This window comes from Mus caroli, chromosome 15 (genome assembly GCF_900094665.2).
Source record: "Mus caroli chromosome 15, CAROLI_EIJ_v1.1, whole genome shotgun sequence".
Taxonomy (NCBI): domain Eukaryota; kingdom Metazoa; phylum Chordata; class Mammalia; order Rodentia; family Muridae; genus Mus; species Mus caroli.
Window position 1 is genome coordinate 8637210 of NC_034584.1, and position 13023 is coordinate 8650232.

General features: G+C 40.0%; 1 protein-coding gene across 3 annotated transcripts in view; it reads left to right on the forward strand.

The window, feature by feature from the left end:
• Positions 1 to 7243, forward strand: part of Zfr (zinc finger RNA binding protein) — a 65339-nt gene extending 58096 nt beyond the window's left edge. For all 3 annotated transcript variants that reach the window (XM_021182871.2, XM_029469398.1, XM_021182872.2), the window contains 3 exons: positions 3873 to 3984; positions 4094 to 4191; positions 5679 to 7243. In XM_021182871.2, the coding sequence (XP_021038530.1) occupies positions 3873 to 3984; positions 4094 to 4191; positions 5679 to 5858 (390 nt within the window). In that variant the 3' untranslated portion in view covers positions 5859 to 7243. The remainder of the gene's footprint in view (positions 1 to 3872; positions 3985 to 4093; positions 4192 to 5678) is intronic.
• Positions 7244 to 13023: the final 5780 nt, after the last annotated feature.

Here is a 13023-nt window from a genome sequence, read left to right on the forward strand (position 1 = left end):
AAAAAAAAAAACAAAAAACTATGTTAATGAAAAATTGCCATGCAAAGTCTATACAAGGTAGACTTTTCATAGTACTCTTAACATAAGTGCAAGATGCCATTCAAATTTGTTCCCATCTATTTTTGATATTTGTGATATTTATTAGATACAGTGTGAGCCATTTCAGTACATTCATAAAATGTGTAATGATTTGGTCAAGTCATTGGCATCAGCTTTTTTGTTCTGAGAACATTGAGAGTCTTACAGCTACCTTGAAATAAGAGGTAGAGATGTAGTTGCTGTTAGAGCACTTGCTAAGGATATACAAGATTTTGGGTTTGATCCTCAGTACCCATCCCCCCTAAAAGGTTTATGACTAATTGTTAAGCATCGTCTTCCTGCATGCTACAGAACATAGATTATTCTGGTTTTCTTTCTTTAACAAATATGGCCATTAGCTGTCTTACCATCCCCTCCTTCACTTAGATCCCAGGCTCTGCCGCATTCTATTTATGGGACCAGAGAGAGTACTTGTGCACGGCTTATTTTCACATAGCGTAATGGCGGGTGGTTTTTGATCTATGTTGTTGGAAATGACAGACTAACATTATTTATCAGGACTTAATTCCACAGTTTATATGTCCCACATTTTTTATTAGTCACGTGTTGATGAACCTTTTTAAAATGTCTCTCCTTTTTCTTTCCCTGTGAGTTAATGCGTTATGGACTGCTTGTGGGAAGAAGGATAACTTGACAGGTTGTTATTGTTAGGTTATTAAATGTGGGTAAAGTGTATACAGCCCTTGTACTCTTCCAAAGGCTTCAAGATTACAGATTCTCTGTTCCTGCATCTGGGAAGGTGAAGATGCTCAGAACAGGCCTGGGTTTTAGGAAAATGTCCTGCAGCACAATCAGTTGTTCCCCCAACTTAGAGATTCTTGTGAGATATTGGAGGTTTTGTTCACTCGCCAATCCCACTCTCACGTTCCACCTAGTGAGTGCAGGAAGAGCTGCTTGAGCAGGATCACTGTCTCTTGGGGAGTGCCCTTTTACTAGTCTTTCCTGTTGGCTGCAAGAAAGACAGGAAGTAGCATGTGCATTGTTATGGGTTTTTTTTTTTTATTACGTTATGGAGGAGCAAGAGATCTTGAGATTTGATTCTATACCTTAAGATTGGTCTGACACAGTCTTACCTCTGGCTTTTATCTTTCTGGTTTTAGATTTATTATTTTATGTGTATGAATGTTTTATCTATATGTGTGTATACATCATGTGTGTGCCTCGTAACTGAGTTCAGATGTGGACTGGAGGTAGATAGCTGAGAGCCACCATGTGGGTACTGAGAATCAAACATGGGTCTTCTGCAAGAGCAATCAGTGCTCTTAACCACTGAACCATTTCTCAGCCCATACCAGTATCTTTTTTGATTTTTATTGTATAACTAAACATAAGTCTTTCAACTTCTAAATCATTTTTGGATTTCATTGTAATTGCAAACTATCTGGTTTCTTTGAATTGTTTTTGAGCTCCTATTTACTGCACTCCTGTGTTTGATTTGTGTATTCTGAGCAGTATGTGTGTGTGTCTGTCTGTCTGTCTGTCTGTGTGCCAGAGAACAATTTGCTGGAGTCTGTTCTATCCGTGCCATTAGTCCAGGGATCAAACTCAGGTTGTCAGGCTTGACAGCAATGCCGTGCTTTGCTGAGTTGTTTGATAGGCCCTATAATTCCTATTTAAATTTTAAATAAAAGCTACAGTGGCCACTGGAGAGATCACCTAACAGTTAATTGACCTGAATTCAGTTGCCAGCACTCACCTCTAACAGTTCACAGTTGTCTATAACTCTGAACTCCAAAGGGTTCCAACACCTTCTTTGGCCTTGGTGGGCAACTCCAGACACGTGGCAGACACACAATACATATACACATGAGTAAAGATAAATAAAAAGCATCTTTTTTCAAAAGCTATACTGAATTAATCCAAAGCTTTTGTTTGTTTGTTTGTTTTTTGGCTTTTTGAGACAGACTAGACTCTGTATAGCCCTGGCTGTCCTGGAACTCACTTTGTAGACCAGGCTAGCCTCAAACTCAGAAATCTGCCTGCCTCTGCCTCCTGAATCCAAAGCTTTGTACTAAATGGAAGATGCCCGTCAAATGGTTCAATCTGTGTTAATGTCAGGAGTAGGCAAGTCTAGAATATGAAAGTGGATTGGAAGAATGAGTAGAGAGGAAGAGATGTCTGCTTGTAGCTATACAGTGATTTTTTTAAAATTCTGGAATTGGACTGTGGTAATAATTGAATAATTTTGTAAGCCTACCTGAAGCTTCTGAATGGTAACTTTGAAAGAAAGAATGAATTGTAAAAGCAGTAAATACTGCAAACGTTTCTAAATAAAAACAAAATTAAAAAAATAAGACAGATTATTTGGGGTTGGTTGGTTGGTTGGTTGGTTTTTTGGTTGGTTGGTTGGTTTGCTTTGGTTTTTAGATTTTTAGATCTTAATTATTATTATTTTTTTTATGCACACGAGTGCTCTATCTGCTGGCCAGAAGAGAGCATCAGATCACACAGATGGTTATAAACCACCACATGGTTGCTGGGAAATGAACTCAGGACCTCTGGGAGAGCAGACAGGGCTCTTAAACTCTGAGCCATCTTTAGCCTGACTGGTTGGTTTTTTAACCTTTTTTTAACTGGTTGCTTTGTTTACCTTTAGTCATTGGTTTAAGTTGGTTTTTGTTTTGTCTCTTAAATATAAAATACAGTGAAAGTATTGGGTTTTGGGGGATTTTTTTTGTTAATTTTCTTATGGGTGATAGAATTCCCATAATGCTTTAAATGAAAGTTGAGATACCCATTGTTTACAAACTAAAACACAGGTCAGATGGGATAGCTCAGGCTTGTGTAGTGTCAGCATTCAAACAAGCTAAGCATGAGGATGATCTTAGTCAGGCTGGGGCTGCTGAGTGAGACCATGTCTCAGCATTACAGACAGACTGGAGTGAAGGCTCATCTCATACCTGAGATCCTCTTCACAAGAATCTGAAGCAAGCCTGCTGCGATCAAAGCATTCATGAGGTATATAATGAGTTCTAGGTTAGTTTTGGGGTGCAAAGTGAGATCCTCAATTTAAAAAGAACACAGAGTTAAAATATTAGTGAAGTGTTAGCTTGCTCAAACTCCTAGAATCAGTATTCTTTAGGTATTAGCCTGATATTTCTCATTTTTAGGTACAAATCTTAAAATGTAAAGTTTTCTGATCCTACTGCCTTGAGTTTACTTGTTAGCTTCTTTTCAGGTGAATTTTCTCTGTATTTCTGTTTGTCCTGGAGCTCACTGTATAGACTAAACTGACCTCAAACTACAGATCCTCCTATCTCTACCATCCCATAGGCTAGCAAGGTTTTTTTTGTTTGGTTGGTTTTTTGTTTTGTTTTCTTTTATTGAGGGGGTACTACTATTTTGCCCAGAGTGGACTCTCAATCAACTCATGTGCTTAAATAATTCTACTTCATCCTCCAAAGAGATGATATGAGAGACATGAAAACTGATGCTTTTATTTAATTTGAATATTGTAAAAAACTACTGTTTAACATTTGTGTGTGTGTGTGTGTGTGTGTGTGTGTGTGTGTGTGTGTGTGTGTAAGAGTGGGGGTTGGGGGGAAGAATTCGAACAACTTAGAGAAGTCAGTTCTTTCTCCTCGAAGGTTCCACAGGGTGTTGTCTGCTGTGGAGGTCCCATCTGGCTCCTCAGCTAGAGCTCTTTACCAGCTGAGCCACCTCACTGACTGGCTCGCTACCTTAATTTATCAGAGCTTCATAATCTTTAAAACCTTATTATTCTGATGGTGTTTGAAATGGTCTTTAAGCTGTTGGACATATTTTAATTTTAGGCTATGGAGTTACTGGTGGAGAAAGCAATTAGCAGTGCTTCGAGTCCTCAAAGCCCTGGAGATGCCCTGAGAAGAGTATTTGAGTGCATTTCTTCAGGGATTATTCTCAAAGGTAAGTGTTTTTCTTAAATAAAATTAAGTTTATTTCTTTATTGAATAATAGGCCTACTTTCCAAAGTAGATAATGCTACTAACACTTTTTCTCTTTACAATGACTATAGGCAGCCCTGGACTTCTGGACCCTTGTGAAAAGGATCCCTTTGACACTTTGGCAACAATGACTGACCAACAGCGTGAAGACATTACATCCAGTGCACAGGTAATTGAATTCTTGTTGGATTACTGTCTCTAACGCCTGGGAGTTTTATCATTGTTTCTTTATGTGTAATAACCATACTAGTCATTGTGATACTTATTTGGGAAGTAAGCCTTTAAAGAGGTTATTAAAAAGATTTACTCGTGGGTGGTGGTGGCACAGGCCTTTAATGCCAGCACTCAGGAAGCATAGGCAGGCAGACTTCTGAGTTCCAGGATAACCAAGGCTACACTGAAAAACCCTGTCTGGAAAAAACAAAACAAAAAAGATATACCTTGCCAGAGATGGTGGAACATATTCACTTAATCCCAATGCTCAGGAGATCCAGGCAAGTAGGTTTAGGGCATACTGGGGCTAAACAATGAAATCCTGTCTCTAAAATCAAACAGAAAAGATTTACCTTAAACTAGAATTCACTGATAAGATTTTAAATATTTATTTATGTGGATGAATCTGATTATTGTATAATTTTGTGTTTGTCTTTATATACCATGAAAAAAACCATTAAACACCTCATTAATTACCTAATCAAGGAAACACTTACAAAGCTAATCTCTTCTTCCCTAGTCACTTACCCCAAAGATCCTTACGGGAATCCAGATACACGGAGCTTAGTGGTAATGTCTTCCTAACATACACAAAGTACCCACCGCCCCAGGCTCTGTCCCAGCACTGCAGAAATAAACACTAAGTATTGATAGTGTCAATTCTAAGATTAAGGCTAGAGAGACGGCTCGATGTTTAAGAGCATTTGCTATCTCTGCAGAGGACCCAGGTTTGCTTCCGAGCATTGCATGGCAACCCACATCTATTCATAACTATTTCTAGGGGATCCAACATCCTCTTTTGGCTTCCTTTAGCACCGGGCAGGCACTCATACATACTCAGATATCTTTTTGTAACATTCTAAAATTTTAGGAATAATTTGTGTGAATCCCCTAATTATATTTGCTACTAATTAATATCCACTTATATGGCAGAATTCTCTAATGAGCCACATTAGAAATGCATCCAAACCAAGATAGCATGTGGCTCAGTTGCTTTAACCACTGACATCTTTCCACCACTACCACCACCCCTTATGAATAGGCTAAATTTATTTAAAGGTTGATATTTTCTAGCTTAATTTTTGGAAAGCAAATAAGCACACAGAAAAGCCTCCTCCCAAAAAACATATAAATAAAAAAGTCTATCAGGACATAGTATATGTCCCTTCTGATTAATCGTTGGTGGTGAAACAACCCATTCAGGGTGTGTCTTCCATCACAGTGGATTTTTTTTCATATTGTTACCTGGAGAAGTTAACTTAGTAAGAATTGATGTGCTTCTGTGCCAGTGAGATAGCTCTGCAGGTAAAAGGGAGACTGACCCCCAACTTGTCCTCTGGCCTTGGCAGTCATGTGCACACAAGGAAATAATGAATCAATATGAAGAGCAGGTTTAGAGTGTTTTGGCTTTAAAGTAATTGTGTATTGTCACTCTGTTTGCAGTTTGCATTGAGACTGCTTGCATTCCGTCAGATACACAAAGTTCTGGGGATGGATCCACTACCACAAATGAGTCAGCGCTTCAACGTCCACAACAACAGGAAACGAAGAAGGGATAGTGATGGAGTGGATGGATTTGAAGCTGAGGGGAAGAAAGACAAAAAGGATTATGATAACTTTTAAAAAGTTTGTGTAAATCTTCAGTGTTACAGTAGGTGCCGGTTTATTGGCTGTTTTCCATTCATAATAATCTCTACTTTAAAAGTTTATCAAGAGTATAAAGAGTTTCATGGAAGAACCAAGTTTTTCTATGATTAAAAACTTATTGTACAGTGTCAGGTATTATATGGATGGAAAGAAAGAGATTTGACTAGGGGGAATATATTGGTTCCCCCCCCCCTTTTTCATTATTTTGATTTTATTGACTGGTTGCCCTTACTCCCTGTATTTTTGTGTCTTTTATTAACTAGTGCATTGTGTTATTAAATCTTTACTGTATGTAATGCAGGATTTGTGCTTCAGTTGCTCTGTGTATTTTGATACTTTTATTGAGAAGTTCTGTTTGCTTTGACACAGTTGTAAGTTACTTTGTGTTGTAGATGGCACCCTTTACCCTTACTACTTTATAGCAGTGCGGTTTTTTGTAACGTGAAAACTGCAGGCGTTTTCCTTTGTTATTCTGTATGTGAAGGATTACAATATAAAAGCTACCCTGCCATCTAAGTGCTCAGAAATAGCTGTTTCTGCAGATCTTGTGGCATTTGTCTATCTCGTGTGATATATAAAGGTGTAATTAAGACAAATTCCTTAATCTAATCAAGTTTGCTGTTAGTTGTGCATTAGCAGTATAAAAGCTAATATATATTATATGGTCTTGCAACAGTTTTAAAGCCTCTGCATAATTGATAAAAAAATGCATGACATTTTTGTTTTTAATAGACATTTAAAGTAATAATTTTAGGTTTAACACATAGATCTTTGTACAGTTGACTTTTTGACATAGCAAGGCCAAAAATAACTTTCTGAATACTTTTTCTTCTGTACAAGTGGAAAGGGGATTTTTCACATCTAAGCGGGCTATTGTTTTCAAAAGAACTTTATCATTGTGCAACAAATAACTAGCCCTGACTATGTGACAGTTCCCTGTTGATGTGTGCAATTACTCTAGCGGCTTCTACAGTCTAACACAGTTGAATGATCCCCACATCCTGTCACCCAGATCATTTATAGGTCTATTAACTGTGAGATTGATAAAGTATTACTGATTTAAAAAAATAAGATTATCTAAGGAAAAAAAAAACAGAAAATTAGTTGGTGTGGCCATCCAACATGCTTATGTCTTATACAGAATGCTAATCCCCTGGCAGTGGTGTAATGAGAGGTCACACCTTACTGTGATGTGTGTGTGCTCTGGTGCACAGATGTCATTTTGTTGTCACAGCACTACAGTGAGATACAGAATAAACACTTAAATTCATGTAATGACTTACTTGTGTTATGTGGTAGGCTTGATGGTGACAACTTTTGCTTGATCTGCTACTTGCGCTTCAGTAAAACTGTATTCATATATACTACGTGTATATGTGTTACTCCTGACAAGGGTGTGGTGGCTGACCACATAATCCTAACATTTTTAGGTTTCACCACCATATTGGTTCATTTTTCTAAGGTTGGAACCCTTCCCCATATGAAAGAATACAAGACTGGCATTTTTGCAGATCTGTCTATATTATCTGTTGTGTTTATAAAAAGTTAAGGAGAGAAGGGGATATGTTTTGGTGAATGTGTAGTCAGGTGTGGTAACGTGTGAGCTAAGGGGTGCCTCCGCAGGGAGGAACCAGCCATGTGACCGGATAGTATAGAATAAGTTTATTCAGGGCATGGGAAGGGAAATTGAGAGAGTAGTAGAGACGGAGAAAGGCAGAAAGAGTAGAGGTCAGCCATGAGGACGTGGAGATGAGGGAAGGGAATGGGGAGAGAAGGGGAAGGAGCGAGAAGACAGTGGAAACAAGAAGACAAGAGCAAGAGAGAGAGAGTGAGGAGGGGCAAGCAGCCTCTTTTATAGTGAGTCAGGCAAACCTGACCATTGCCAGGTAACTGTGGGGCGGAGCTTAGACAAAATGTTAACACCATCTGTGACTTCAGCAAACCTTTATTATCATGGTTTATATTTTTGCTATGAGTTTTTTAAATACATTTTTTAGGAGAGGAAGTGTTTTACCTCAAGATTTGAGGTCCAACAAAAGTTCTAGTCTCAGAATATGAGCTCTTCATCATAATGCAGCACCACAAATATTTTTTAAACTTTTCCATAAAATAGAAAAGGAAAGCCATACCCCTCACTTTCTGTGACACCAGTATTGTTACCTAAGATACTTGAAAACAAATACACAGAAAAGATTTTCCTGATGAGTTTAGATGTAAAAATTCTCAGCAATATATTTACAATCTGAAATTAAAACTGAAAAAGATAATCAAGTTGGCTTAACCTGGTGGAACAGGGATGGTTCAATATATGTACATACAAATTACATAAATGGACTCAAGGGCAGAAATCACATGATCAGCTCCATAGAAGCAGAAAATTCCTTCGTGTTCAAAATTCTGAAGGAGCCAGACCATAGTGTGTACACCTTTAATCCCAGCACTTGGGAGGCAGAGGCAGACAGATTAAAGACATTACCTAAAGGAAACATTTTCAATGGGAAGGAACTCAAAAGCATTTGAACTACAATTGGGAATAAGACAATGATAGCTATATTCTACACTCTTGGTATCCAAAACTGGATGGTATGACCCTATTGCTGAAGATACAACAGTGTAGTTGGTAGTAGAACAGCAGAGAATCAGACCACAACTGATGGAAGACTTCTCCTTTGCTGGTTAGATTTCAAGTCTGCAAGGGGTATTCAGGCTTCTGAGTGAGAAAAGCCACAGATGGTATCACCCAGCAGAAAGCCCTACATGTTACAGTACCATCCTAGCAGGCACAGTGTGTCTACTGGTAAGCTAGTGGCTGGGATGTTGTGGGAATATTTTTAGGACTGAACTGGGGAGTCATAGGCCCAAAATGGGAGCCTATTGCCATTGTCTTGATAAAGAGATATGCTATCAAACTTAGGTTTATTCACACAGACTAGTGCTGACCTCAATACTGGGGAGATAACTTCTCCGCAGTGTTCAGCTGTTAATGTGAAGACACCCAAATGGTCCAAGAGCTGAGAATAAGAAGTTAATGAGGAAAAAAAAATCCGGACATGGTGGCGCACACCTTTAATCCCAGCACTTGGAAGGCGGAGGCAGGCAGATTTCAAGGCCAGCCTGGTCTACAGAGTGAGTTCCAGGACAGCCAGGACTACACAGAGAAACCCTGTCTCAAAGAAAAAAAAAAAAAGAAGTTATTACTGAATATACATAGAACCCTAAATGGGACATTTGAATCTATTCCCTTCTGAAGACTCAGGGGACACTGAGAAAGAGGAGACCAAAAGAAGAGTAGGGTCATGAGGGTGGGGAGGAGCATTGTAGAATATTCTCTTCTGGACGTGACTTGACCATTAGACTCTTGAGTTCACTACAGCTTTGGGTACCTTCACAGGATCAGTCAGTCAGCAAGATCAATCAACATTCTAGAAGGCAGCACAAATTACACTCAGTAAGCTATAAAAGAGAATCACGATTCAAAGGATATGGTAGAGAGCCTGGGAGGCCAGCTCAGGGTGTACGTGGCCAAGATTGATTGGTTTTATGTGGAAAATTGAATAAAAGTATATTTTATTTCTGAAAAAGAATCAGGAGATTAGTTACAACACGATATGCCAAAGAACTGGTACTGCTCATGTAAGTAAAATTCCTCTAAAACCATTTTAAAAAGAAGTACTAAGTGGGCTTGGTAGTTTTGATAAGACTCTCTCCACCATAGGCTCCTGTCTTTAACCTGCTTGGATATCAGAGAGTGGTATTACTTGAGAGAGATTAGGAGTTGTGGACTTGTTAAGAGTAGATAGGGCTTTATTGGAGGAGTGTACTACTCAGGTGGGCTGTCAGGCAGGCCCGCAGTCTCTGATGCCTGGAAGATCTGAATGTAGACCTCTGAGGTACCATGTCTGCGTGCATGCTGCCATGCTCTCTGCCATAAACAGAGTGGACTAATATTCCCCCCGAAACTGTAAGCCTCAATTAAATGCTTTCCTTTATGAGAGTCATGACCAGGTCTGGAGAGATGGCTCAGCGGTTAAGAGCACTGACTGCTCTTCTGAAGGTCTTGAGTTCAAATCCCAGCAACCACATGGTGGCTTAGAACCATCTGTTCAGCTACAGTGTACTCATATACATAAGTCTTTAAAAAAAAAAAGTCATGAGCAGAGAAGACTGCTCAGACGTAGGTTTAAGCCAGTAGAAAAGTCTTCATGACACTGCACTGGGTGTGCAGGACCCCAGTTGTAGCAACAATCCTTCAGAGTGAGCTTTTAAGCACAAAAGCCATATCCTGGGCTGACATACTTCAGTGAAGAAGAACAGGTAGCCAGGAGCAGAATTACAGAAGCCAAAAAGCAAGGTCAGTACAGTTAGAGACTTTTCCCAAAACTATGAACTTTAGTGGATTAGACAAACTAAAATTTGTTGTAAGTTTGGCTGTCTACATGTTGTGTTTCACAGCCTGAGTGGTACTTCCCCCATGGAGTCAGTTGTGCTAAGGGCTGGGACCCTGTTACACTGCCTCCAGCATTCCACCTCACTAACCCAAAACCTACAGCCCCATTCTCTTGGCCCCTGCCCACAAAAGCCCCCTTTCTAGTTTTCTGGCTTCCATTTATGCTCCAAGTTAAACACACAACCCAAAATATTTGAAGATAAAAATATGAGGGAAAACATAGAGCTTTTTTGTGGTTCTGAGTCTGGGCTACCTCACTCAGTATAATTCTTTCCAGTCCCGTCCATTTACCTGCAGATGTCACAATTTCCTTTTTCCACTCATCTGAGTAACTTTCCGTTGTGTGTATATACCGCATCTTTCTTACCCATTCATCTGCTGATTAACATCTAGATTGAGCTCATCTAGATTGAGTTGCAATGAACACAGGATTGCAAGTCTCCCAGTAGAAGTGTGGTATAAAGTGCAGAGGTGCTATACCTGGACTAGATGGGAGTTCTAGTTTTAGCTTTGAGAGAAACTTCTAGACCGGCTTCCCCAGTGGCTGCAGCAAAACAAATCCGTGGCTTCCCCGACATCTCTTCCGGTGTTTCTTATCATTTGTTTACTTTCTTTCTTTAATTGAATATCATTTATTTATTTTTACATCCTGACCTCAGTTTTCTCTCCCTCTTCTCCTCTCAGTCATCACCCCGTCATCTATTTGTCAGTTTCTCTTCAGAAAAGGGGAGACCTCCAATGGTTATCAACCAACCCTGGTATACCAAGTTGGGTGTCTCCTCTCATATTGAGACTAGAGGAGGCAGCCCAGAAGAAAGAAAGGGTCCCAAAGACAGGCAACAGAGTCAGAGACATCCCCTGATCCCTCTCGTAGGTGTCGCACATGAAGACCAAGCTACACCACTGTTACATGTGTGCTGAGGACCTAGGTCAGTTCCATGAAAGCTCCCTGGTTGGTGCTCAGTCTCTATGGACCCAGTTGATTCTGTGGACCATATTCTAGTGATGTTCTTGACCACGATGGCTCCTACAGTCCTCCCCATTTTTGCAAGATTAGCCACGCTCTGCCCAATGCTGGCTGTAGGTCTCTGCATCTGTTTTGTTTTGGGGGGGTGGGTTGGGGTTTGGGTTTGGTTTTGTTGTTGCTGCTGCTGTTGATTTTATAAAACAGGGTTTCTTTACGTAGCCCTGGCTGCCTTAGAACTCATTCTGTAGACCAGGCTGGCCTCAAACTCAGATCCACCTGCTTCTGTCTCCTAAGCGCTGAGATCAAAGGCATGTGCCACCACCACCCTACATCACTTGTTTTTCTTTTAAAAAATAAAAATAAAAAGATTTATTTTATGTATGTGAGTACACTGTTGCGGTCTTCAGACACACCAGCAGAAGGCATCGGATTCCATTACAGGTGGTTGTAAGTGTAGTTGCTGGGAATTGAACTCAGGACCTCTGGAAGAGCAGACAGTGCTTTTAAACCACTGAGCCATCTCTCCGGCCCATCCTTTGTTTTCTTAATCATAATCATTTTGACTGGAGTGAGATGGAGTCTTAAGGTCATTTTAATTTGCATTTCTCTAATAGCTAAAACATCTTTTAAAATGTTTTCTATCCATTTGCATTTCTTCTTTTAAGAATTTTCTGGGACCAGACATGGTAGCTCATGGTTTTTAATTCTAACACTTGGGAGGCAGAGGCAGATAGATCTGTGAGTTCAAAGCTAGCCTGGGCTTCACAGAGAAACCTTGTCTCAAAAACAAAAAATCAGTAAGAAGGAGGAGGTGGAAGAGGCTTACCAGGTATATGGAGCTGGAGAGTTGGCTCTGTGGTTAAGAGCACTTGCTCTTGCAAAGGCCTTGAGTTCGATTCCCAACACATGGAGGCTCTTCATTTCCTTAGGAATCACACATGCATGTGATGCATAGACATACATGCAAACAAAGCATCCATACATGCAAAAGTAAAATAAATCTGAATAAAAATCTTATAATGTTCTGTTCGGTTCCATAGCTCATTCCTTCATCGGGCTGCTTATTTTCTTAGTGTTTAGTTGTTGTTTTTGTTTTTTTATATTCTCGATATTCATCCTCTGCTGGATGAACAGCAGCTATCATTTTTGTGGGCCACCTCTCTATCTCTAGTTCAGTGTGTGTGTGTGTGTGTGTGTGTGTGTGTGTGTGTGTGTGTGAGCCCTAACATGTATGTCATGTCAGAGGTGGAGACACTCCTCTCCTTCAGCTTTACATGATCCTGGGCTTTTGGGGCCAAGTGCCTTTTCCTGCTGAGCCATCTTGAGGACCCCTTCTTTTCTCTCTCTCTCTCTTAGTCTCGACAGTTTCACTCACAGTCTCCTACTTCTTACTCTTTCTCAGCCTGTTTCCTGTCAGCCATGAGCTTCACTGGGGCCAAAGGCAGTGGCGCTAAGGACCATAGGCTGAGAACACAAAGCAAGCAATTCCCCCTTGAAACCGTTTTTGTTTTGTATTTGTTCCAGAAGAAAAGCATTAGCGCAGACACCGTCTCAAAAACGTGGACTTGACAATATCATGTTTATGTGTCCAGATAATCCTCAAAAAGAAATATAAATGGCTTATAGGAACATGTCTTAGTCAGGGTTTCTATTCCTGCACAAACATCATGACCAAGAAGCAAGTTGGGGAGGAAAGGGTTTATTCGGCTTACACTTCCATGCTGCTG